General features: G+C 34.2%; 1 protein-coding gene across 6 annotated transcripts in view; it reads left to right on the forward strand.

The window, feature by feature from the left end:
* The window catches only part of PLOD2 (procollagen-lysine,2-oxoglutarate 5-dioxygenase 2), a 122,807-nt gene that overhangs the window by 14,346 nt on the left and 81,887 nt on the right, over window positions 1-26,574 (forward strand). For all 6 annotated transcript variants that reach the window (XR_012519246.1, XR_012519247.1, XR_012519245.1 and 3 more), the window contains exons 2-3: window positions 23,284-23,375; window positions 26,264-26,400. Coding sequence is in view for 3 of the 6 variants with exons in the window: in XM_003930930.4 (XP_003930979.1) it covers window positions 23,284-23,375; window positions 26,264-26,400 (229 nt within the window). In the remaining 3 variants the exon portion in view is untranslated. The remainder of the gene's footprint in view (window positions 1-23,283; window positions 23,376-26,263; window positions 26,401-26,574) is intronic.

The raw sequence follows: 26,574 nt of genomic DNA on the forward strand, positions 1-26,574 counted from the left end.
CACCTTTAATATTTGATTTTTTCATTACTTTCTTCAGTGATTGTTCTTCTTGATGCTTTGTAAAGCATTACATTATTTTAAATGTTTATGGATGTTTTTAATGGTAGGGACCCACGTAAGGGCTTAGCATTACAGGAAATACATGATTTTTAACGTGGAACTCTTATTATAAAGTTCTAAGTACACTGAATACTTTGTCAGCTTTTAGGAAGAGCAATTGTTTAGAAATTCATGGGGAAAAAGAAAACTATGAAATAGATGCAACCAAGTAAAAGAAATTTATGTCCCCTCATCATCCTTGTTTTAAGGCCAGTGGATCATAACTTTTATGCAAGAGACAGCATGGTGAAACTTAATTTCAATTACATTTTATGAATCTGTTTGACCTTTAGTTGTTCATTAATTTCTTATTTACTAGTGGTCTTATTGTATACAGCACCCTATAACTTTCAGTAAATTCTTAGCTGACTGACATCATCACTTTTATGAGATAATGTGAGTGGGGCTTACTCATGGCTTCTGGATTTTGAGAATGTCAAGCGATAACAGTAAGGAAAGAAGGATTTAATTTGACTCAGCCTTTTAAAAATTCATGAAAACAAAAGTACAAAAGAAAACTTTATGGACAACTGTAACTACTTTCTAATTGTAAATTTATGTTTCACAACTTTCATTTGAAAGTTTGGTTTTTATGTAATTTTTTTTTCTTTTCTTTTTTTTTTTTTTTTACTTTCATAGTTTGTTTGCTTGTAGCGGTAACTGTAGGTAAGCTTATGGCTGAAACTCCTTCTGAACAAATCTACAGAGGAGTAGCTTGCATTCAGATTAGAATGTTAATCTTCCTCACCTTATTTGGAGTTGGGACACCCTAACTACACATGGTATTTATTTATTTTAAAATTTCATTTGTTTTCCTCATTGCGACAATTTCAGGTGGTAGGTAGATGTACTTTAGTGTTCAGATTATCACACAGACAAAACTAGATTGGGAATGGACAGAGTAGTTTAATACATGCCCATCTAGGTTTATCATACCACCATAGCAGTTTTAGTTTTTGGTTATGTATGTGTGTGTTTAAAATGAAACAGCTGAAAACATTTGCTTTGATTTTGATGAAGACAAAAATAAATATTTGGGGAATCTGGATTTATTTTGATGATATGCCTAGGATGTAGTCAGTTTAGCCCTTTAAATGATGTTTTTCATCTAAATTATTCTGAAAGCTCTATAAGAAATGACAGAACTCCTATAAGAAATGTAGAAGCACCGGTAGATATCAGTAAGTACTAGGTTATAGTAGATCTAATGAAGATGGTATAACCTCAGTTAGAATTGTATTTCTGGTTGCAATGACAATAAATGCTTGTAACTGAAAACAAAGACAGTTAAAAATAAATTTAAATTTGTCCATGAACACACTATCAATTAGTAAACAATGTAAAACACTGTGATAGTATTCATTTTTTTTCTGTTTGTATATTTTCCTATATTTTCTTTATAAAATCAAGATATACGTACATATTGGTAAGCATAAAGACAAAATTTTGTATTTGTCTGATTTAAAAAATAGTATATTGTAAGCATTTCCCATGGCATTCAATATTCTTCAAGCCATGAATTTTAAGTAGCGTTTTTATATCTGTCATGGGATTATACCATAATTTTTATAACCATTACCTTATTATTCGATATGTAGTTTGCCATTTGACACTAATAGAAATAATATTGTAGGGATATTATTAAAATAAGTTTTGCTTTCCAGTTTTACCTATTTTTATAGGAAAAGTTCAAGAAACAAAATATTTAAATCAAAAGATATGTAATCTTTTTATCTCTTGTTACATTTTGTGGAATTGATTTCCAGAGATTTTATGGATTTTCATTTCCACCAGCAATATCTAAAGTATGAAAATATTGGCAGCATTACTTTTCAAGATACTTCCTTCCAGGTTTTAGGGGAAAATAGTGTCTGATTCTCTTTATCCTCCTTTGTTTCTTAAATTTGTAGTAATTTATTTACTTGCTAAAATGTTTTTTGCCATTTTGGTTTCTTCTGTGAGTTGCGTATTCGTATCAGTGGTGGGTTGCATATTCGTATCAGTGGCGTGTACTTTCTTGTGGAGTGCAAAGAACAGTAAACAAATGTATTGGGAAGGTATAAATCTTAAAGAGAAAAATAAAATGAGATTAGAGGGATTAGGTTGGAGAATATCATTTCAGGTACTGTTTCAGGAAAGTCTTTTTATCTTTGGTTACTTTTGAGCATAGACATGAAGGGTGGAGACTTTCTGAGAGAGGAGGGTTACATACAGAAGGGACCACAGTGTAAATACTCTTAGCTGAGCAGCCAGGAGCACAGTGTGCCTGCCATAGGGACAAGGAGGGAATAGTGATGGAAGAGATCAGAATGACAGTCAAGACCAGATCTTTTAGGTACTTGGAGTTTAGACTACGGTTAGGAGGTTGGATTTTATTGAGAACATGATGTAAACCCTTAAAAAATTTTGAGGAGAAATGAAAGATATGTGTATGAAGTAAAATAGGTTATGTTATCTGGATTTATGGATGGTGAATGTAATATAGGCTGATTTCTGCCTCATTTTCCCTTGTAGCCCCTCTAAAGGATGGCTCTATATAGTACAGTTGCTGAACTATGTATATTGTGGCCCTGAATGATAGAGTTGTAGTTATATAATTCTGGTCAGTAGAAAGAAGAGATTGACAAGGGCCAGGGAGATTTTCTTTAAGAGATGATTTCAGTAGTCTAGAGAGAAGAGGATGGTGTCCAGGTTTGGACTAGTCACAGAAAAGGTGGTTAGGAGAGGCTGGATCCTGTAATGCTGACAGATTTGTGGTCAGTCTAGGTGGGAAATGTGAGAAGAAAACAGGAGTTAAGAATGACTCCAAATTTTATTCATAAAATTTTGCATCTTGTAAGTTTTAATTTGTCTAAGTCCTACATCAACTGGGTATATACATGCCGTTATTTAATATTCTCGCTCATGTTTACAAAGATTGGAACATCTTTGAGGGACTCTTGTGAGTGTTTTACCCTTATTTTAATAATTACTATTATAAAAATTTATGGTCTTCTTAGTGTCTATAATGTTATCCAAATGTTTATTCAGTAGAATGCTAGTGGTGAAAAACAGGACCCTAAAAAAATGTTTGCAAGGGCAGTCAGAGTGTTAAACTCTAGGAAGCAGGCCAAAATAGCTGCTGTGATTCATCGAGCCATGAGTTTGGGAAAAAGCATTCTTCAAAATGTTAGCCTATAGCCCTGAAAAATAACAGAGCTGTCCAAAGCAGCTTTTACCGTTTACAGAAATTGTGGTATAACCAAAGCATGGAAGATGAGAACAAACGGCAGGGGAAATCTGGCTACATGACTCTGGCTACATGATCAGTGCTGCTGCAGAGAGTCCCTGAGTCAGCTTTGGTTTGTACCAAGGCATCAAGTATATTTGGTTTGACAAGAGGTTGGAATGTGCTGACAATGCCCCTTTCTTATAATCTTAGGCAGTATATTATAAGCTTTATTTTGAATGTTGCTTTTATTGTTTGTTATTTATTATACATAAATTATGTTTAAAGGCAAACACTGGGATATTTTTGTGCTTAAACTTTGTTTAAGGGCAAGAACTGGAGATTTATATGCCTGGAACAGACCCTACTCTGCCTCTGCTTTCCATTTAGGTCAGTGGGCAATTAATCTTATAATATGAAAGGTTTCAGATTTGTAATGTCTTTATTGACCTTTTACATAAAAGTACACCTACCATGTAGCTGGAAAAAGATCCCTAGTGAGTTTTATATGTACTACCTTTAGTTTTTAGAAATAGGTAAAGAAACAAAAACTGACAAAATAGACTGAGAATAAATAGGCAGACAGATGGAAAAAAACAGTAGAGAGAAGTACCAGGAGTGCTAGATTCATACAGCTGATGGCAAATTTGGCACTAATCTGTTTTGCTAATTTAAGACTTGCTGGAATACATAAATTTCCATTAAAAAAGAAAACACTGCATTCATATTGATTTAGGTAATATTTTTCTTGACAGAAATCTGAATAGAAAAAAATTAGTTCCTTCTAATAAAGGACATTAAATATCAATAGATAATAGCTTTATCTGTAGTTTATTTAGAGATACTTTGAAGGGATATATAGCTTTCTTCATCTTTTCGAAAATTGTAATTTGGCAATTATTTTCTGACAGGCACATTATGTTAATGATATAGTAAATTATGTTTTTACCAATTTTCTAACTCTCTGGGAATAGAAATGGAAAATATTGAATTCCATTTCCCTGTCACACACACATTTCTTTACCTGGTGAACTCATTTTCCTTAGTTTTTAGTGTGAATTCCTCTCAATTTTGTTAAAACCTTTCATCTCCCTCTTGTTTTTGAATTTTTTCTTAGTATTTACTGCAGTTTTCACTTTAAATTGTTTGTGGCATTATTTGCTTACTATCTCCTGTCACAACTGTATTTTAAGACCCATGAACACAGGGATTGATATTTCTGAAACTGTTTATTGAGTGCCCTCCTTCCTTCCTTCCAAAAATATTTATTGAGTGCCTACTATGTATCAACTAGGATTTGGGGATATATTAGGTTTACATTCTCTTCAATTATAGCAATTACTTTGTTTATCATTGTATCTTCAACATGTAGCACAGTGCCTGATATACAGTGAATCTAATAATATCTGTTGAAAGAATAAAGATGAAAGCCCATTGAGGAGTATTTTCAGGGCTCAAATGTGGAGTGAAGTCAGCAGTTAAATCTGTAGTTGAGGAACACAAACTTCTTCCGAGGTTGGGGTTTTTTTTCCCCACCTCAATCTGAAATTTCCAACTGTCTCTGTTCTAACTTTTCTTTCAATAAAAACAAGAACCACCTTAGTGTTAGATCCATTTTGTAAACTGCATCTGGGGAATGTGTGCAGTTCAAGTAAACTGCAAGGCACTTTATTAGTGATCCACATTAATAGAATACAGCAATTTAAATTTTAATGTAGTTAACTTTGTACTTTTTTGGGCTATAATTAATCTAAACATTCAGCTATTTGTGTTACTTATGATTAAAGGTAGGAAAACCATTTACTGACTTAATTTAATACATGGTATGAACAAATGAGTTCTCTAACTCTCAGCGCATAGTATGTACATAATAAAACTTAATAAAACCCCATAATAAAACTTACTAGGGGGCAGTCAATGAAGAATCATGCTGTGTTTTTCATAGAGCAGGCACACAGACACTCAGACATTAAAATGGAGACCAAGAAATTAAGGGTCAGAAGCAGCATGTGGAAAACATTCTGTCTGGGGCCACTTATTATAGGAATAAACAGCTCCGTAGATTTAGATGTTTTGGGGAATTACCATATCACTGGAAAGTATAGTAAGTGATTATGAGTCCTCAAGAAGATGTTTTATTTGTTTGGTATTCTTTGCTTAATTACCATATTTCACAGAGTGGTTTGCATTATTAATAGAAAGTGTTTAGAGAAAGGTCAAAGGCACCATAGTTTAATTGTCTAGAATGCTTTAAGACTAATAATGCAGAGAATAGTTTGTGAATTTTCAGAGACTTATCCTATTTTTTATTAAGGTATATTATGTATTTCTGAAAAAGCAGGCATAATATAATTTTATTCAGAGTCTTTGAGCTGTATATGCTTCTAATTATATACTAGCTTATGAAATATATTAAGTTCCTTCTACTTTGAGAAATTCTGGAATTAAGAATGAATGAGGAGTATTGGGGAGAAGTCGCTGAAGCTGACAAAACACTGAATGCTTACCCTTGCTTCTAGGTCACAGTGAAATCAGGCTTCACTGGGGAGCAGTTATCTGATAAGTAATGTCATGAACCCTTTCAGCAATGGGAATGTCTCTGTGTTTGTCTCTGTAATGTAGAGGCATCTTGAGAGGCTGGACTTCTGATGAATTCTCATAAGAACTGGCCCCAGACAGCATTGGCTCAGCTTTCGAATGCTGAGGGGATTCTTATTTCCTGCTACACAAATTCCCCAAATGAACTATTGACTCTTTCAGATACAATCTGACCCATTGCACTGGAGCATCCTGACCCTGTGTGGATTTATACTGCTGAGAAAGAGAGCAATTTCGTGAACATCTACTTTAAGTATGCATCTTGTTTATGACTGATTCATGCCTTGCTATGTTTTTATGGCGCAGTCTTGAAGAACCAGTTGGTGAACCATTTATTTCTAATGTGTTGTAGCTAGGAGTTACTGGAATATGACTATATACCAGATGGGGAAGAGAAAGGGGAGGAAAGCAGGGAGGGACCAGCTTTTTCACAGTGACATTCTTCAACAATGTTTTTTTGCCAGCAGCTGATATTTCTTCCCTCATGGTGTTTCAGTGTACATATTCTAAGTCTTATAACAAATTTCTTGCTAATGACTTAAAGTGATGGCATTTATACAGGAATGTGTAACTGTTGGCTTTATTTTATTTTACAAACTGCTTTAAAAAAGGGAATCCTCTGAATATTCATTTCTGCTTAAGTCCAGTGGAAATCTCAGTAAAACACTGGATGTTCAGAAAAGCTTTACACTTTAGGATGAGCTGCGTTAATTATCTTTTTCCTGCATCATAATAAAACCCTTAATCCTACTTTTAGGTTGTTTGATAGTTGACATTTATAACGCTACCAGGGTAAGCAGGTATCAGGATAAATTGTAGAGGTTTGTGTTCCTTCAAGATAGGGAATATGGTGTTTAGAATTCTTACTGTTTAGAAAGTCAGAGGTGATACTTTAAATTTAAACATTTTCTTAAAATTCTTTTATGTTGCTGCATAAATAAAATAACTCATCTTTTAAGGTAAGTTTTATGAAATAATTTGGAGTCCTTCACTCCTTTAAATTTAAACATTTTCTTAATATTTATTTAGGCAGGAGACATCTTTTAAGATTAGTCTTATGAAATAATTGGAATCCTTCCTCACTGCTCTTACAAACCCCATTTATTCTGTCAGTCAATGTTGTTTAGTCTGCCTTAGAAACATACTCAAATGGATAACTTTTCACCTCCTTTACTACCATTCTTTGTCCATATCACCATGGCCGCTAACCTAGAATACTGTTAGAAACACTCTTCAACAGACTTCCTAATTTTGTCCTTGGCCTCTTTCTGTGGTAGCAACCAGAGTCATCCTGTTAAACTTCAGTCAGATTATGAGATGCAGTATTGCATAGCAGTTAAGAGCACAGCCTCTGGAGGTAGTCTTTCTCAGTTAAAATATGGGCTCTGCTACTTACAATATATTTAAATTTGGGCAACACAGTTAAATGTAATATTGGAAGAGCAGTAGTAAGTACTTGGATTAAATGAGTTAATAGTATCTATTTGGTAGACATTGTTATAATATTGTTACTACTATTATTTTAGTAAATATTATATCATCTCTTTATTCAAAATCCTCTACTATCATCTTTCATATATACCCAATATTCTCTTAGCTGTGCCCTCTGTGGTCTGTGATCAGCTATATCTTGGCTTCCAGCTGTTCCCTCTTAAAATGGTAATTTGCAATTAACTATTTCCTGTCTTTTTGAATAAGGAAAACACAAATCCCCTCTCCATTTCTGACTAGCAAAATCTCCTGTCTTTGAGACACACCTAACTGTTTCTTCCCCTTGTAGTATCACCTCAACTTGTCTTGATTTCTTCCTCCTCTGACTTATTGTTGCACTTCATTGTTTAATCTCCTCATTAGGCTGTTATCAAGAATCAGAAATACCCAATCTTTTATTATTTGGCATACCTAGGATGGGGTGTGTGTGTGTGTGTGTGTGTGTGTGTGTGTGTGTGTGTGTTCCCTGTTGAACGTCATCCACATCTCTTCATGATGATGGCTAGTACTCAGAATTCATTCTCCAGGACCTCCCCATGCATACTCAATAAAAAACTCTGGGGGTGTGACCCTACTATCTATGTTTTTAAAAGGCTTTGGGTAGTCTAATCTATGCTAACATTTGAAAAGCACAAAGGCATTGGCATGATGGGTCAGTTTCCAGACTGGGCATATCTGAGATTAAGGGTCCAGTTGTGGCCAGTTTAAGATTTAGTTTGAATTTTGGATTTCTGGGCTAGTAATGCTCAACCTGTAATATGAACTGGTAAAGTCTCATCAGGTTCAGTATTTCATTTATTCAGCACTAAGCATATGATAAAAGATATCAGCATATAAAAAGTACTGGAAGAAAATGTGAAAAATAGTTTTATAATTGCAACATTCTGTAGAAGGGATTTCTGAAGTACGAGAAACAAAACCCAGAAGACGTAAAATTTAATGGTTGATTTAAAAAGTCATAGAAAAATAAAAATTCTGTCTGGGAAAAAAAATCGTATGGTCAAAACAAAGTTGAAAGATAAATGATAAATCGGGAGAAAATGTTCATCCCAGAAGGTTTACTTGGAATTTATTGTAGAGATAAAATCTTACATGTAAGAAATTACTTGTGAACATCATTATCAATTGCAGCTTTTCAATTTTTAATTTCTATTTTGTCAGTACAGCAGTAGAATGGAAGTGGCTTACATTTTTACCAGCATGCTGATTAGTTAAATTATGGTTCATTCACACAGTAGATTACTGTATGGCTATACTTCATTTGGAAATATCTCAAAAACATATAAAATTTTTAAAAAGATGAAGAGTGGAATAGAGTATGCTCATGTATGAGAGTATAAAGTATTCACTTTTGCATGCATTAAAATATCTCTTAACACATACATCAGAACCAATCTTATTGATATTTTCTGAGGGGAAGTCAGTTACATGGTAAAGATTATCACTTGCTACTTCACATAGTTCAAAGTTAAATTACAAATAAGGAAAGATCAGTCACATATATAAATATGTTTTTTAAATCTTCAATTTGTCACAGTGGGTGCTAGAATGTTTCTTGTATTTTCTGGGATATACACCAAAAAAAGATATCTTCTTACATAAAGATGAGAATTTATGACAATTTTTAATACATAGTGAATAATAAACTTTTTTGGAGTCTTGTGGTAAAGACAATATCTGTAGTTGATTCATCAAATCATCATTTAATTTTATGTACTGAAAATATTTAATATACAGATTCAATTTTCCAGTAATCTCTTATATGGCAGCTTCAACTTGTGGAGCAATGTGGAGAACTAGCAAATTGTTGTGGGAGGATTCTGAGCTGCCCAAACTGATGCCATAAAACTTTCAAGACAGTATGAGGATGGGCTGTTCCTCAAGTTAAATGTACTCATTTTATACGAGGTAGATGCAATGGAAGATATCTTTTATAAAAATAGTGTTATAATGTGTTCATGGCAATGTGGAGTGAAGTAAGAAATGTGTCACTGTAATTGAATATGGAAAATGAAGGTTATGACTTCTCTCATTTTTTGTTTCCATTCCAGTCCCACCATACTTTACGAGGTCTGATTTTAATTTTGTGTACTGATTCATTTATATTCATTTCTTTAGGTTCAGCAGACTTGTACAAAAAGGATTTTTTTGTTTCAATTTTGAAGAGTAAAATGTTATCTTGATTCAGGCACCTCCCCCTTACAACTTTCTCTTAGAGCATGGCTTGCCTAAGCATAAGCCTAACTCAAGCTTTCTGTTCAGGGCAACTCTCCTTATTCATACCCGAATTGGCAGGAATATTTTACCTCGGCCTGTGCTGGTGTGTCCTGATTCCTGACTTTACTATTGATCCCCTTTTCATATATTCATTGGAAATATTTTTAGTGTCTGTGTAAAATATGAAACAGTAACAGATCATATGTGTTTCAGCAAGCTACATAACCTTGGTACCAGATTTCTGGCACGCAGTTCATATTCTCTAATAAAGCATTTGGCCAGCAGATGGGTTACGCCATCCCACTCAAAGGAGGTTTCTCATCCATTTGTGGAGGTTGCTGAAACCTTTGAACCCTTGGAATTCAACACATTAAAGTCTGCTCTGTTTGTCAAGGGACAGATCCATTTCCTTTGACATCAAAATTATATCTAGTATATACATTTTTATAACATATGAAGGGATCAAATGTGTTTTCCAAGTCATAAATTCTGGAAAATGGTCCTATACTCTTTGTTTTAATTTTTATAAAGATAGGAAACATACTGCTTTTCCAAGATAAACTATTCATTTTGGATGTTGTTTATTGTACTTTGTATTGATACATAATCTGCACTTCTCAATTAATTCCCTCCTCTATTTTCACCCCAGCCAGTTCTTTCCACTAAAATCATAGAGAGAAAATCTAATGTTTTCTCCTCAAATGTGATGAGTTGGTGGGGAGGTAGTGAATCTTTCTTTTTTTCATACAGAAAAATTATCAATCCCTCAGCTACTCAATAATGATATGATTGCTAGAGCTCTCGCCTGCTAAACTCCTTATTTGTCAAAATTCTGCTTAATTTAGCATTCCAACCTTTAAAATTTTCCGCACATGGTCTACACAGATTACAGTGTAATCATCACCTCTCTTGTTAAGATAGCTTTTGTTTTTGTTTGTTTGGTTTGTTCAGCCATCTCACATTGGCTTATTTTTGAGTATGTATTCAAGTAAGGCCCATAGCACACTTTTTCCCCCCAACTTTTTGAAGAGGTTCTGATTGAACCTCCTCCCCACCATGTGTGATCATTCTATGTTGTTTGAATTTTACTTTTCCCTTCTGAACTCTGGAAAGAATTTGCTGAAACTCAGTGCATAGTCCTTGGCTGAAATCCAGTCTTTTCATTTAATTTCTGTGTTTCTGGGAATGGATTCACATACATGGAAAGGAGCAGCTCCCCACTTTTTAAATTGCTTATCATGTTTAGGTTGAGTTACTAACATTTAGGTCATGAACAGTTGTTGAGAGGCAGAAGTAAAGGTACAGGGGTGATGAGGGCCTGTGTGATTTACTGAAAGGAGTTATTGCAAGCAGTTCTAAGTAAAGTGGTTTTTTGGTACAGACTGGAAAAATTATGTCATGCTTATGTATTAATGACTTTCTAAAATATGTGGATAGCGTTGAGATTATGAGAATGTAAGTGTATTTAAATTTCACTGTATTTATTTCAAGGTTTTCTCATAATTTTCTTGCTAAGTTGTTATATGGTTATAGAGAACCCCATAATATTTTATATTAAAAATTACACCTTATACTAGGAAAATGGAGCCCTTTATTTTAAAATTTGAATCCTTGCTTAATATTTATTAAAGTTTTATTGACCACAAAGATACTGATTTTGATGTTTTTTGCAATATAATCTCTATGTTTTTAAAAGTGTCTTTAAGCTTTCATAGCATTGTGAAAGTAGCTAGTTACTAGAAATTCTTGATCATAATATTTCTTTGATTTCTGTCTTGAAATTTGTCTTCCATTCACTATTAGGTTACCTAACAGACAAAAACACATATGTCTGTATCACTGGAAAATATGGGTACCCAAAAGGACAACCAGGAAACCTAACAAAAAGTTCTTAATGTTGGCATGTATAAAATTTTTACTTGAAAAACAACTATAAAGATATATTATGGTTTGGCTTGAAGTATTTGTAAATGGATAGGGATGGTCTCAATGCACCTTGGTCTTCATATCTATAATCTCTGGAAGTCTTGATCTATTTTCTTCACTTGGTATCTGGTGTTGGACCTTATGGTTCTAGAATAGTTTATTTTTAACTTAATGCCTCCCATCCAGGACCATTTGTCTTAGAGCCTTTCTATAAATAAATGGCAACACTTGCTCTCTCCGTTTCACTGCACATGCTGCTATGGTGACACACTCATTCCAGTTAGCCTTGGACTTTTCCAGTTTTAAAACGGAAAGACCTGTATTTTTGGACTCTCCTCAGCCCTGGGCGTACTGGGATGGTAAGTCATTCTGCATACTACTCTCCACTTCCCAGCACATCTCTTAATTTGTTGTTTGTCTGTACATTGTCCAGAGTGGGCTGTGGGAGCCCAGGCATCCATCTGAAAGCTAGTATGTGTGAAGATGCCCTGTATGTAGCCTTAGAGGTTGGAAGTGACTTTTTTTCTTTAAGCGTTCCATTGCCTTTTTTTTTTCCCTACAAAAATGCTAGGGAATCATTGGATGTCTCTGAAAAGGATACATCCTTTTTAGTTTTTTTTTTTTCTTGTTGAAATTATGATGTAAATTACTGATGAGGAATTTTTGTCTGGAATTTCTTTCAACAACTCTGCAAAATAAAATTAATTCTCTTCAACAATTCCACAAAATAAAATTAGACTGCATGGCTTCAGTTTATCATAGATTTTGGTGACTCAGTACTTAACAAAGCAACAAAATTATGCAGTGAGGCCTAGGAAAACCAAGTTTTTTGTTGTTTGTTTTTGTTTTTTGAGACAGAGTCTCTCTCTGTCGTCCAGGCTGGAGGGCAATGGCGTGATCTTGGCTCACTGCACCTTTCACCTCCTGGGTTTAAGCGATTCTCCTGCCTCAGCCTCCTGAGTAGCTGGGATTACAGGCCACTACCACCATGCCCAGCTAATTTTGTAGTTTTACTAGAGATGGGGTTTCACCGTGTTGGTCAGTGTGGTCTGGAACAGCTGACCTCAGGTGATCCACGTGCCCCAGTGTCCCAAAGAAAACCAGGTTTCTTAGTAATTGTGAATCCCAACTTCTGTCTTAGATTGGTTACTGCTTACCTGCAGGATCCTGGACAAGTCTTATTTTCTCTTTAGATTATGGGTTCCTCCTTCAGGAAAGAAGTGGGCTTTGCTAGACTAACCCTGAGGTCATAATTCACATAAAAGGAAATGCAGTCAATGGAAAAGCAGGTCATGATTGCTTTATATAGCAAATATTTCATTTCTGGAGTCCATTTGGAGCCATTTTTGTATCTCTTTAGCTTGACTTCTGAGTATACAACACAGCATAATGTATTACCCCCATTATGCCTCTTTCAGATAAGACTGCCTGGCTGTAGCTAGAAGGATAATATGTCGGACATCCCCAAGACCACCTGTGAGTTCAGTGATTCACCAGGACTTATAGGATTCAGCATATGGTTGCACTCATGTCTATGACTTATTACAGTGAAAGGATACAAAGAAAAATCAGCAATGAGAAAAAGCACGAGTGAGATCCAGGAAAACCAGGAATAAGCTTCTAACGGTTCTTTTCCAGTAAAGTCACACAGGATGTACTTAATTCTCTAAGCAACTAACTGGTTGTGACTTGTGAAATGTTACCTATCATGGAAGCTCATTAGAGACTCAGTGCCCATAGCTTTTTTAGGGAATGGTTACATAGGCAGCCTCTGTACCAAAATCTGAAACACCCAAAGGAAGTCAGGTGTTCAACATAAACCACATTGTTTGTATAATTTAGCCATAGTGAGCTATCTTATCTAGCAATGATGGGAACCCTTCCTGTTGGAAAACCATCTGGAAACCATATGGAATCCAGCTTTTCAGATGCCTGCCAAGGACCAACCTTACAGGCAGACCTTTCTAAGGATAGAAGTCTTAAGTTGCTATCTCTTTTCTGAACATAATAAAACTCAAAGATTGCTTCAGTCCTTAACCTGTTGTCACCAAGGAAGGCCCCTTGAAATTGAGAAATAACTGAAGTTCTACTTCTGGCCTTCTAGTAATTTGTTAGGTGACTTTGGGTAAGTTGTTTACTTTGCTGGAACTTTACCTTCTTCATCTGTGAATTTGAGATTATTATGCTGACTGCATAGGGATTTTGTCAAAGTAAATTATTTTATGTACATGTACATGCAAGACATATGATATCAATTTCCTTTGAGTCCACTCATTCTGAAATGTTTTTAAAGAACCTTCTATGTGACTAATATTGTGATAAGCTCTGGAGGTCTAATTGTGAGCCAAAGAATGTTCTTTGCTTTTCTGTAACTCATAGTCTCATTGGGGAGAGACTTTACTCTCACATAATTTGATTATGCAAGTTAATATATAATTACCACTTGTGGTAAGTGCTCTGAAAGAGAGGTAGAAAGTGCAAGGAAAACATATTATGGGTACTGACCTATTCTAGTAGATCAGGGAGGGTCTCCCTGAGGAAATAGCCTATGTGTAAGAATCTCAAGTTTACCTATGCAGTGGCCACATCAAGATGTCATGGAGGAATATTAGCTAATGGTCTTGAAAATGCTGTTCTCTTTGAGTGGGAGGGAGCAGGCATTATTGGAAAATAAAAAAAACTGGCAGTGTGGTTGGAGAAGAGCAAGCAAAGGGGAGAGAGAAAGTGGATGAGATTAGGCAGGACAGAAGTAACTTAGGACCACATTGTGGTAATGGAGTTTCTCTGCTATCTTAAGAGGGGGTATACCAATGAGGTGACATGATCAGATATCTATGTGTTTTGAAATGATCACTCTGGCTGCTTTGTATAGAAATGTTTAGAGTGGACAAAGTTGGCTTAAGAGGCGATTGCAGAAGCCTGAGCTAGTAATGCTTATAACTTGAGTTAGAGCTATTATAGCTTGCTGGGAGATGGAGAGGAATGTAAAGATTTGAGAAGGCATATCTAGCGTTATTTGCTAAATTATTTGAATAAATAGTTTCATGATTGTTTTTCCACAGTTTTTAAAAACAATCTGGGTAGAATCTCTGCTAGAGAAAGTGATGGGAGTTATAAGATTTGCACATCAGCTACAATATGTCTTGCCCATGCATCCTTTGAATACATGTAAGATACTGTCTAACAGATATGTAGGAGTTTGTGTTGACTGCTTTATATATACTAATTCATTTTACTCTTACAGAAATCCTGTCAGGTAGATGCTATTATTATAGACATACTACAGATGAGACACAGGGTTTAAGTAACCAGCCAAATCAAAACAAATAAGAAATAGTGGAGCTGGGATTTAAACCCAACTAGTTTGTCTTCAGATTCATATGTCCAACCATAGTAGCCAACTTATGACCCTTAGGCCGATTCTTGCCCATGGCCGTTTTTGTGCAGCCAGCCAGAAAACTACAAATGTTTTTTACATTTTTAAAGGGTTGTAAAAAAACAAGGGAAAAATAGAATGGTGTTAGAGAGTGTTTGTGGCCCTAGAAGGCCTGAAATGTTTACTATTTGACCTTTTGCAGAAGTTTGTCAACAGCTCTGTTATGCTAACTTTTACTAAGAACACATTTTTCTTTAGTAGAAAATTGAGAAGCAGTAATCTTTACAGATAAAAGACGTGTCCAGTCATAAAGTCAGTTAGTTGCAGAATGAGAACAGTGTACTCACTTCTGTGGCAGAATATTTTTTTTTTATTGTAGCAAATTTAAAATTAAGAACTGTATTTAAAGTGACTTGAGAAGATATGGATAAAAGGCAGCTGGGCTAGTGCTGAGTTACTTAACTGTGATGCCCTCATTAAGACAATGGATTTCAGATGGACTTTATATGCTGCTTTAGCATTTGGTGACAGGATATATTTGCAAAAACACTTTGTTTTGAAACCATGGTTTGTTTTTGAATAGAAATTTGTGTCACCACTGAATATTGTACTCAGATATCAACAGCTATTTGGAGAAAAAAATGACTCCATAATGCATTTTTTTTTTCCTTCCAGAGCTTTAAGTACCTTAGTAAGAGGACATAGCATGTTTTGGCCTAAATAAATTGAATCCTTGATTTTTGGAGAAATTTTGAAATTCATCTTAATTTTCAAACAGAGCAAAATATTCAGCCATTTAACAAATATTTATTAAATCTTACTGTAGTGATAGGTATGTTGGAGAACTATGTAAAGATGATTACATAGTTTGCCTCTAATTTTCATTTGATAAGTGGTTATTCAAATCTACTATGCTGTATGGATGCATCACCTGTTTCTTGTTCATGGAAACTGTATTAATCTCTTGTCTAATAGAGTCTGAACATGGCAGTAGAGATAACATTTGGCTGCAGATGAGCTTCTACTTGCTTGTTTTTTAACATCATGGTGCCAGGTATCTTGCTGAAACCAAGAAAATGAGATAGCTGTTGCTGTTATAGATTGGTGATAGAAGTGGTTGTTGGGTGCTTGTTATTGAAGCATCATTCTTCAGTCATGCCACTTTATTATTCATTTGGCTTGTGGAGGGTAGATTGGAAAAGGTATTAATTTTAGTTATTTAAATTATAACATCATTTCATTAAAAACTTCTCTGTATATATTATCGTTCCTTATCCTTAGATGATATAGTCTGCTAAAAGATTTACATTGAATAATTTTCTTTTTTTAAATTAGAAGTTTAGCAGTTTTGCATAAAGTGGTAGTCTCTCTTTAGAGGAATTCTGTATTTTTAGTTCTCTGACAACTTTCCATACTATTTTCCATAGAGGTTGACCTAATTTATATTCCCACAAACAATATGTAAGCATTCCCTTTTCTTTGTATCCATGCCAACATCCGTTGTTTTTTGACCTGTTAACAATAACCGTTCTGATTGGTATGAAATGGTATCTCATTGTGGTTTTGATTTGCACTTCTCTGATGATTAATGATGTTGAACATTTGTTCATGTGTTTTTTGGCCACTTACATTTCTTGTTTTGAGAAATCTCTCTTCAGTCATTCCAATACTGGGTATTTATTCAAAGGGAAAGAAGTCATTTTATAAAAAAGACACCTCTACTTATACATTTATTGCAACACTATTCACAATAACAAAGTCATGGAACCAACCTAAAAGTCCATCAGTGGTTGACTGGATAAAGAAAATGTAATATATATAGAAGATGAGATATGACACAGCTATAAAAAAGAATGAAATCATGTTCTTTGCAGCAGCATTGGAGACCATTATCCTATGTGAGCTAACTTAGAAAACCAAATACCACATGTTCTCATTTATAAGTGGGAGCTAAACAATAGGTACACATGGATATAAAGAAGGAAAAAACAAGACACTGGAGACTCCAAAATGGGGGAGGTTGGGAGAGGGTTGAAAAGGGTTGAAAAATGACCTGTTGGGTACAGTGTTCACTATGTGGGTAATGGATATACTAGAAGCCAAATCCCCACCAGTATGCAATATACCCATGTAACAAATATGCACCTGTATCTTCTGAATCTAAAATAAAATTTAAAGAAATAATAAAAACAAGAACTATTCAGCTGAGCCCCTATTGCAGAACCATATGAAAACCAAGTTTTATATTTTTAACATTGAATTTTGTGTTTTGTATGCAACAATGAGTAACTGAAAGAGGGACTTGGAAAATATGTGTTGACTCAATAAGTAAGTGAATGAATACATGGAAAATAATAATTATAGGGATTTTAAACATATATGAAAATAATTCAGTTTCAATATTCATCACTGAATACTTTGGCCAGTTTTTGTTCTAATTTATAATGTTTATTTTTCTCTGCCATTGATGCCTGTCTACCTCAATTAACTTTAAAACAGATGGCAGGCACAATATCATTTTATTGGATATTACTTAAGTATGTGTCCTTAAATTATAAGGAGTCTTTTAAAAAAATGTAATTAGCATGCTAAAAAATTAACTAATTTCTCAATATCACCAAATATCCAATTAGTGTTCAGATTTCTATAATTTTCTCTCAAATGCTTTTTTATAGTTTTTACAAATCAAGACCCAATTAAGGTCCATGACTTACATTTGTTTGAAATGTCTGTTATGTTAATATATTATATATTTCCCTTCCCTTTGGTGTCTTTTGCCATTGATGACACAGGTCATTTGGCCTATAGAATTTCTCATGTTCTAAATTTTATTGCTCACATCTCTTTTCTGTCACATATATTTGTCTATTTCTGGTAAATTTGTAGTGTAAATGGTAGTGAAATCCAAAAAGTATATATCCAGTTTAGGTTACATTTTCTGACAGTAATACTTCACAAATGGTGAGAGAGTTTGATGCTGGAACTGGTTGTTAAAAGTATGTGAGTGATACATGTCAACACTATTGTTTTTTACTTTCTCCAACTGAGTAAGATTTATTTCTCACTATAGTCATGATACCAAATAGCAAGTTAGAGGAAATAGCTCTTCATATGTAATATTATTAACCAGACCTTTCTTTAACAAAATTACATATTTATTTGGCTTAGGTTATTTATAAATAGCAACACTACTGGAACAGTAGGAGTTCTTATTTGGCATAGGATTGCTAGACATGGTCAGACTACACATGATTAAGCTTTGCCTTCTGAGTCATTGGATTTAGTAACATTTTTGTCTACTCAAGAGTCTGGCCAACTTTACTTTTCCTCTTAAGGATGATGAAATCCTTGCTGTTAACTTTATACTGGAATTGTAAATGTGAAAGTACATCCAGTAAAAACCAAAACTTGTAGTTGATTCTTAATTATTTATTTCATTTTAAAATTATACTTTAAGTTCTGGGATATATGTGCAGAATGTGCAGATTTATTATAGATGTACACTTGTCATGGTGGTTTGCTGCACCCATCAACATGTCATCTATATTATGTATTTCTCCTAATGCTATCCCTCTTCTAGCCCTCAACCCCCTGACAGGCCCTGGTGTGTGATGTTCCCCTCCCTGTGTCCATGTGTTCTCATTGTTCAACTTCCACTTATGAGTGACAACATTCGATGTTTGGTTTTCTGTTCCAGTGTTACTTTGCTGAGAATATTTTCAGCTTCATCCATGTCCCTGCAAAGGACATGAACTCAAAAGACATGGCATGAGATGGTATTTCATTGTGGTTTTGATTTGCATTTCTCTAATGACTAGTGATGATGAACTTTTTTTTCATATGTTTTTGGCCACATAGATGTCTTCTTTTGAGGTATCTGTTCATATCCTTTGCCTACTTTTTCATGGAGTTGTTTGCTTTTTCATGTAAATTTATTTAAGTTTATAGATTAGCCCTTTGTCAGACAGACAGATTGCAAAAATTGTCTCCCATTTTGTAAGTTGCCTGTTCACTCTGATGATAGTTTCTTTTGCTGTGCAGAAGCTCTTTAGTTTAATTAGATCCCATTTGTTTATTTTGGCTTTTGTTGCCATTGCTTTTGTTGTTTTAGTCATGAAGGTTTTGCACATACCTATGTCCTAAATGGTATTGTCTAGGTTTTCTTCTAGGGTTTTTATGGTTTTAGGTCTTATGTTTGTCTTTAATTATCTTGAATTAATTTTTGTATAAGGTATAAAGAAGGGGTCCAGTTTCAGTTTTCTGCAAATGACTAGCCAGTTTTCCCAACACCATTTATTAAATAGGGAATCCTTTCCCCATTGCTTGTTGTTTTGTGAGGTTTGTCAAAAATCAGATGGTTGTACATGTGTGGCATTATTTCTGAGGCCTCTATGTATCTGTTTTGGTACCAGTACCATGCTGTTTTGGTTACTGTAACCTTGTAGTATAGTTTGAGGTTAGGTAGCAAGATGCCTCCAGCTTTGTTCTTTTTGCTTAGGATTGTCTTGGCTATTTGGGCTCTTTTTTTGGTTCCATATGAAATTTAAAATAGTTTTTTCTAGTTCTGTGGAGAAAGTCAATGGTAGCTTGATGGTGATAGCATTGAATTCATAAGTTACCTTGGGCAGTATGGCCATTGTCACAATACTGATTCTTCCTATCCATGAGCATAGAATGCTTTTCCATTTGTTTGTGTCCTCTCTTATTTCTTTGAGCAGTGGTTAGTAGTTCTCCTTAAAGAGGTCCTTCATATCTCTTGTAAGTTGTATTCCTAGGTATTTTATTCTCTTTGTAGCAATTGTGAATGGGAGTTCACTCATAATTTTGCTCCTTCTTTGTCAATTTTGTTGTATAGGAATGCTTGTGATTTTTGCACATTGATTTTGTATTCTGATACTTGGCAGAAGTTACTTATCAGCTTAAGGAGATTTTGGGCTGAGACAACTGGGTTTTCTAAATATACAATCATGTCATCTGCAAACAGAGGCAATTTGATGTCCTCTCTTCCCATTTGAATATGCTTTATTTCTTTCTCTTGCTTGACTGCCCTGGCCAGAATTTCTAATACTATGTTGAATAGGAGTGGTGAGAGAGGGCATACTTTTCTTGTGCCGGATTTCAAAGGAATGCTTCCAGCTTTTGCCCATTCACTATATTGGCTGTGTGTTTGTCATAAATAGCTCTTGTTATTTTGATATAATTTCCATCAACACCTAGTTTATTGAGAGTTTGTAGGATGAAGGGGTGTTGCATTTTTATTGAAGGCCTTTTTTGCATCTTTTGAGATAATCAGGTGGTTTTTGTCATTGGTTCTGTTTATGTGGTGGATTACGTGTATTGATTTGCATATGTTGAACCAGGCTTGCAACCCAGAGATGAAGCCGACTTGATCGTGGTGGATAAGGTTTTTAATGTGCTGTCGGATTCCGTCTGCCAGTATTTTATTGAGGATTTTCACATCGATGTTCATCAAGGATATTGGCCTGAAATTTTGTTGTTGTTGTTGTGTCTCTCCCAGATTTTGGTATCAGAATGATGCTGGCCTCATAAAATGAGTTAGGGAGGAGTTCCTTTTTTTCTGTTGTTTGGAATAGTTTCAGAAGGAATGGTATCAGCTCCTTTGTACCTCTGGTAGAATTCAGTTGTGAATCTTTCTTGTCTTGGGCTTTTTTTGTTGTTGTTGTTGGTAGGCTATTAATTACTGCCTCAATTTCAAAACTTGTTATTGGTTTATTCAGTGATTTGACTTCTTCCTGGTTTAGTCTTGAAAGGATGTATGTGTCCAGAAATTTATCCATTTCTTCTAGATTTTCTAGTTTATTTGCGTAGAGGTGTTTATAGTATTCTCTGATGGAAGTTTTTATTTCTGTGGTATCAGTGGTGATATCCCCTTTATCCTTTTTAAATTTCATCTATTTGATTCTTTTCTCTCTTCTTTATTAGTCTGGCTAATAGTCTATCTGTTTTATTAATCTTCTCAAAAAAACAGCTCCTGGATTCATTGATTTTTTTCAAAGGGTTTTTTATGTCTCCATTGGCTTCCCCAGATTCATAAAGCAAGTTCTTAGAGACCTGCAAAGAGACTTAGACTCCCACACAATAATAGTGGGAGACTTTAACACCCCCGTCAATATTAGATCAACAAGACAGAAAATTAGCAAGAATATTCAGTACTTGAACTTGGCTCTGGACCAAGCAGAACTAATAGACATCTACAGAACTCTCCACCCCAAATCAACAGAAAATACATTCTTCTTAGCACCACATTGACTTATTGCAAAATTGACAACATAATTGGAAGTAAGACACTCCTCAGCAAATACAAAAGAACTGAAGTCATAGCAAACAGTCTCTCAGACAACACGGCAATCAAATTAGAATTTGGGATTAAGAAACTTACTAAAAACCGCACAACTACATGGAAACTGAGCAATCTGTTCCTGAATGACTAAGGAGTAAATAACAAAATTAAGGCAGAAATAAATAAGTTCTTTGAAACCAATGAGAGCAAAGATACAACATATCGGAATCTCTGGGACACAGCTAAAGCAGTGTTTAGAGGGAAATTTGGAAATTCACAGTGCTAAATGCCCACAGGAGAAAGCAGGAAAGATCTCAAATCGACACCCTAACATCATAATTAAAAGAACTAGAGATCTAAGAGCAAACAAATTCAAAAGCTAGCAGAAGACAAAAAATAACTAAGAGCAGTGTAGTTAATTCATAAGATTTATATAGAAAAATTGAAGAAATGTAACTTTAAATAGATTAATTTTATTACAAATAGACTTTAAAATTTATGCTCTGTGGTATTTCCTATTTTGAAATTTATTCTGAATAATGTTAAGTTTTCATAAATCAGTTAATCTCTGTTTGAAACTTTATAAATGAATTTTAAAAAAGAAAACAAAAACCCTCCTCCTGGGTTCAAGTGATCCTCCTGCCTGAGCCTCCCGAATAGCTAGGATTACAAGCATGTGCCACCATGCCTGACTAATTTTTGTATTTTTAGTAGAGACAAGGTTTCACCATATTGACCAGGCTGGGCTCAAACTGCTGACCTTGAGTGATCTGGCCACCTCCGCTTCCCAAAGTAATGGGATTACAGGCATGAGCCACTGCACCTAGCCAAGAAATACTTTTTTCTTAGAAAAAAATCTAAGAACATTGATGTTTATCTTCATGGATTTTTTTTTTTGGTCGACTAATGAATGTTTGAATTTAATATTTCTTTGTGTATTGCACTTATTTATATTTTAGCATAGTTGTTTTCAAAATTTGACAGATAAATACATTAGTTCATCTGCTATAATATTTAGCTGATCCTGTAATGCATTATTGCCATGTTTGGTGATTGTTGCTTATAGGACACTCAAAACCTGAATTTTTTCTCATAAATAGAGAGCAAGTCAGAAACAAATGATGTTACTGAGAGAATGTTGAAAATATGTTAGTTTTGCGTTCTTAGTGTGTGGGTTCTTCTAAATCTTCAGTTAAAAAAAGTGTTCTAGGCCTTTTGGCATTTGTTGATGCACTTGTTTCTTCTGTGCATTTTCCAACATGTCTTTTCTTATTAATAATAATAATAATCTGTAGTGGCTTATATAGGTGTTTTGAGACAATTCCTTAAATCTATCTACTTCTACTAAAAAGAAGTCTTAGGTTGGATTGAAAATAATAATCCATTATAAAATGGTAGTTAACCGCTGTATATTTACTAGGGCAGTAGATATTTTGATTCCATTTATTCTTTAAGGAAAAACCAAAACACAATAAAAAAATAAATAAATGTTGCTTATAAGACTTTTCACAAGAAAGCAATGCTGGTTAGGGGAAAAAAATTAAGATTTTGTTTTAAATATTTGCTCCCAGATGTCACAATTTATTTTAGAAAATTAGGATCAGATTTAATGATTGTATCTGTTTTTTGTATATGTCATTGTTTTGATGAATGCAATTTGCCAGTATCTTCGCTGATGGTTGTCATAAATCTGGAATAAGTTACAGGTGATGGTGAAGTTTGTTGATTAGATAATGTCTAGGAGAATCTTAATCATTACAGGTTATAAAAATGTTCATTTTATGGAAAATTTTCTTGATGTTGAAATACTCTATTGATGGCATGCTTTTTCTTAATCATCAATGTACTTTCTTGCATTGAAATAATTGTCATTTGAAAGTTCATCCTTTGGCAGTAATGCAGCCAGTCTCAGTCATCTATTTCCACAGCTTTGTTTAGTCTTGTGTAGATCAATAAACCAGAATATTCCCATGGGTTTAGTGAGGTCTCTAATTACTGTAGTGACTTGTAAAATGTGAGCTTTTGATCTGTTGGTAAACCTTCTTGTGTTTTCTTTTGTCTTTGCAGATAAATTATTAGTCATAACTGTAGCAACAAAAGAAAGTGATGGGTTCCATCGATTTATGCAGTCAGCCAAATATTTCAATTATACTGTGAAGGTATGGTATTTTCTTTAACCTATGAAGATCCTATAATATGTGCCTAATGTACATTTTTCATAATAATAGCACTATAATCTGTAATCCTCACAAGGAAGATAACAGTTGGTTACATAATTGCTGTTAGTTTATACAGTTTTGGGGCTTGTTAATAGTTCCACACACAAAGAAGTAGTAAATGCTTGAGGTGAGGATAGCCCAAGTACTCTGACTTGGTCATTACACGTTATATGCCTGTATCAAAATACCACATGTACCCCATAAATATGCAAGTATTATGCACCTATAACAATTAAAAATAAAATAATACTGTGCCACTCAAACAATAATTTCTTAATTTTTGCTAATGTTCTGTATAAATGCATTCTATAAAACAGCAAAAAAAATACATTAATATGTATTTGCATATATAACTAATTTCTTTCTGGCAGGTCACCTATGAACACAATGTGAATAATATTTGGCAGGGACTTTTTTCACTGACTGAATAATTTTTTCTGTAATGGGTTTTTCTATGATAGTATGATTCTTTGTTTACAGAGAATTAGAAACATAACTGTGAAGAGTGTGCTTTTACTATTACTGAAAATTGCTAATTTTTTCTTGTTTTTTTTTTTTTCTTTCAGAGGAATTTGGGAGCATTGTTAACGTGTTTTTAACCAAATCTATTTTAGAAAACTTATCTCCAGGTGAACATCTCATTGACAAATGATCACAGGGAACTTGGGGAAATTGACAGAACTATTAAACTTAGCTATGAGAGGCCTGCCATTTTATTTACTTACTTGTTTTTATTTAGTAGAAAGAAGTATCTATCAGCCAAGGTTTTTTCTACAAATAAGAGGATAAGAGGGCGATATTTAGGTAGGAACACAAAAGGCAGAAACTTTTTTAAAAAAGGAGAAAGATTGATTTTTGTTTGGAGAAAAACTGAGCCATTTGAGCGTGTAATATATTAAAAAGGTAGTTTTTTATTATGTAACCACTGGAATATTAGGTACAGATGTAAATATAGAACAGCTAAATGTTAATGTAGAACAGCTAGTAAATAGCTATATTTTGCTGAAAAAGAGATCTAGTTGTAGCAACTAGATGTTTAATATAGGATAGATGAAAAACATGTTAGAAATATATTATTATGGTAGATTAAAATTGTAGTAGTATACACTGATGGGAGACACTGTGGAGGTAAAATTAAAATTAGGATAAAATAATGTTGAAATCTAGTTGGGGAGTTGTTAGGGTTCAGACTGGGGAGAGAGTAGAATGTTTCTTATTTGCAAGTTATCTTGTAAGGAACTTTATATATGATGTGCTGTTAAGTCACTATGTGAACCATATAAGGTAGATACTACTTTATTTCTGGATGAGGAAAACTAGTCCGAAGGCAAATAACTATAAAGTATAATATCAAATCTTGGACCCTAGCCAAATTTAACTTATTGGCATTTATGATCCTTTTGTTCTCTCGTCATGTAATTCAGTGGTTCCCAAAATGTGGACCCCAGACCAGCAACATCTGCATCACCTGGCTACTGGTTAGAAAGAAAAAATGATCAGACTCCACCTCAGACCCACTGAATTATGAATTCTGGGAGTGATATCTGAAGTCTGTGTTTGAACGAGGTTTCCACTGATTCATAAGCACACTGAAATCTGACCACCACTAGTGTAATGGAAATAACTCTCTCAATAGTCCTTAACATAATGCATTGCATAGAGTAGACTCGATGTGGTTGGGCCCAATGTTGCTTCTGGATTAGAGATTCCAGATAAATTGTAAAACAAATCTCAGGGCCACAGGAGGCCAATATTTAGAGCAAAAACTGTTAATGCTACTAGATTGGCCAACTTGAAACCATATCCAAAACAGCTTGCATTTTCTTGGGTGGTGTTTTTCCCACAACCTTCCACATAGGAAGTGATAAGTTATAACAAGACATTTGAGGCTGGAGCCTCACAGGCTTTGCTAGCAAAATTTATCTTCAGCTCAGTGTTAAGTACAGTTGGAACTAATGGTATTTATTTTTAAATTTTATTTTATCCTTTTCTTGTGTTTTTATTTTTAACTTTATTCTCCATTAATTTCCAGATCTCTTAGTAGATCATTATAATGGCAACCTCAGACCTTTTTTTTTTGATGAAAGTAAGAGAAAAGGTGTGTGTTATATGGGAAAAGGGACATGTATTGTACTTTCTGTTCCCTTAGTGTCAGTGTGTCACAGTGCATTTCCAATTCAGGAAGCAGCTGTTGAGGCTCAAGCAAATAGTGAAGAGAAAGGGTACAGGGTTTTAAAATTAAATTTAAGTTAATTGTACTTAGGCAATTTATTGCATTGAAAAATCCTTATTAAGCTTTTGCGAATCACGTAAGTTTAAGATTGATAGGGTAAAGAAAGTAATTGTTTTCTTGATGACCTCTGCAATTCCCTGAAAAGCCCATTCGGTTCAGTAGGAAAATCATTTAAAGGCCTTTCATCAAGGAGTCACTGAGCTTCAATGACTTTCAGTGTTGATCGTAAAGATTTTCTGCCAGATTGAAACAAGTGATATGGGAAATTTATTGATTTTTCTTCTTCATATTGGTGTAAACAAATAGAAATAAAATGATACAGTGTGAGAAATAACTTCTGCGTCTACTTCCTTGGATTAGACTCGTAACTTTTGAGATGGTAAAATTGAGAATGGCATTTTCTGGGTGGATAACATTGAAGAATTATGATCTGACTTAGGCATCTAGATTTTTTTCCCTAGCATCATGATTTCATGAAACATTAGAAGAGTGGTTATGGTACAGTTTTGTTCAAGTTGATGATATCTTTAAGTTTTTCATAATACTTTGAAAATTTGAGTTTGGCTCAGGAATGAAATGTTGATTTTGTTTATAGGTCCTTGGTCAAGGAGAAGAGTGGCGAGGTGGTGATGGAATTAATAGTATTGGAGGGGGCCAAAAAGTGAGATTAATGAAAGAAATCATGGGACACTATGCTGATCAAGATGATCTGGTTGTCATGTTTACTGAATGGTAAGAGAAACACTCTGTGGATTTTAAAATCTATATTAAATTACTTTTTAAAGAACTGAGATTATATTTGTAGATTATATATTAAAATATTTTATTGACACGGAATCATTGTTTTAAAAAGTAGATATTAATCATAGTTACAAAACTTTTATTAATAAGTTATGCTGCTGTAAA

The sequence above is a fragment of the Saimiri boliviensis genome, chromosome 9 (genome assembly GCF_048565385.1).
Source record: "Saimiri boliviensis isolate mSaiBol1 chromosome 9, mSaiBol1.pri, whole genome shotgun sequence".
NCBI lineage: Eukaryota > Metazoa > Chordata > Mammalia > Primates > Cebidae > Saimiri > Saimiri boliviensis.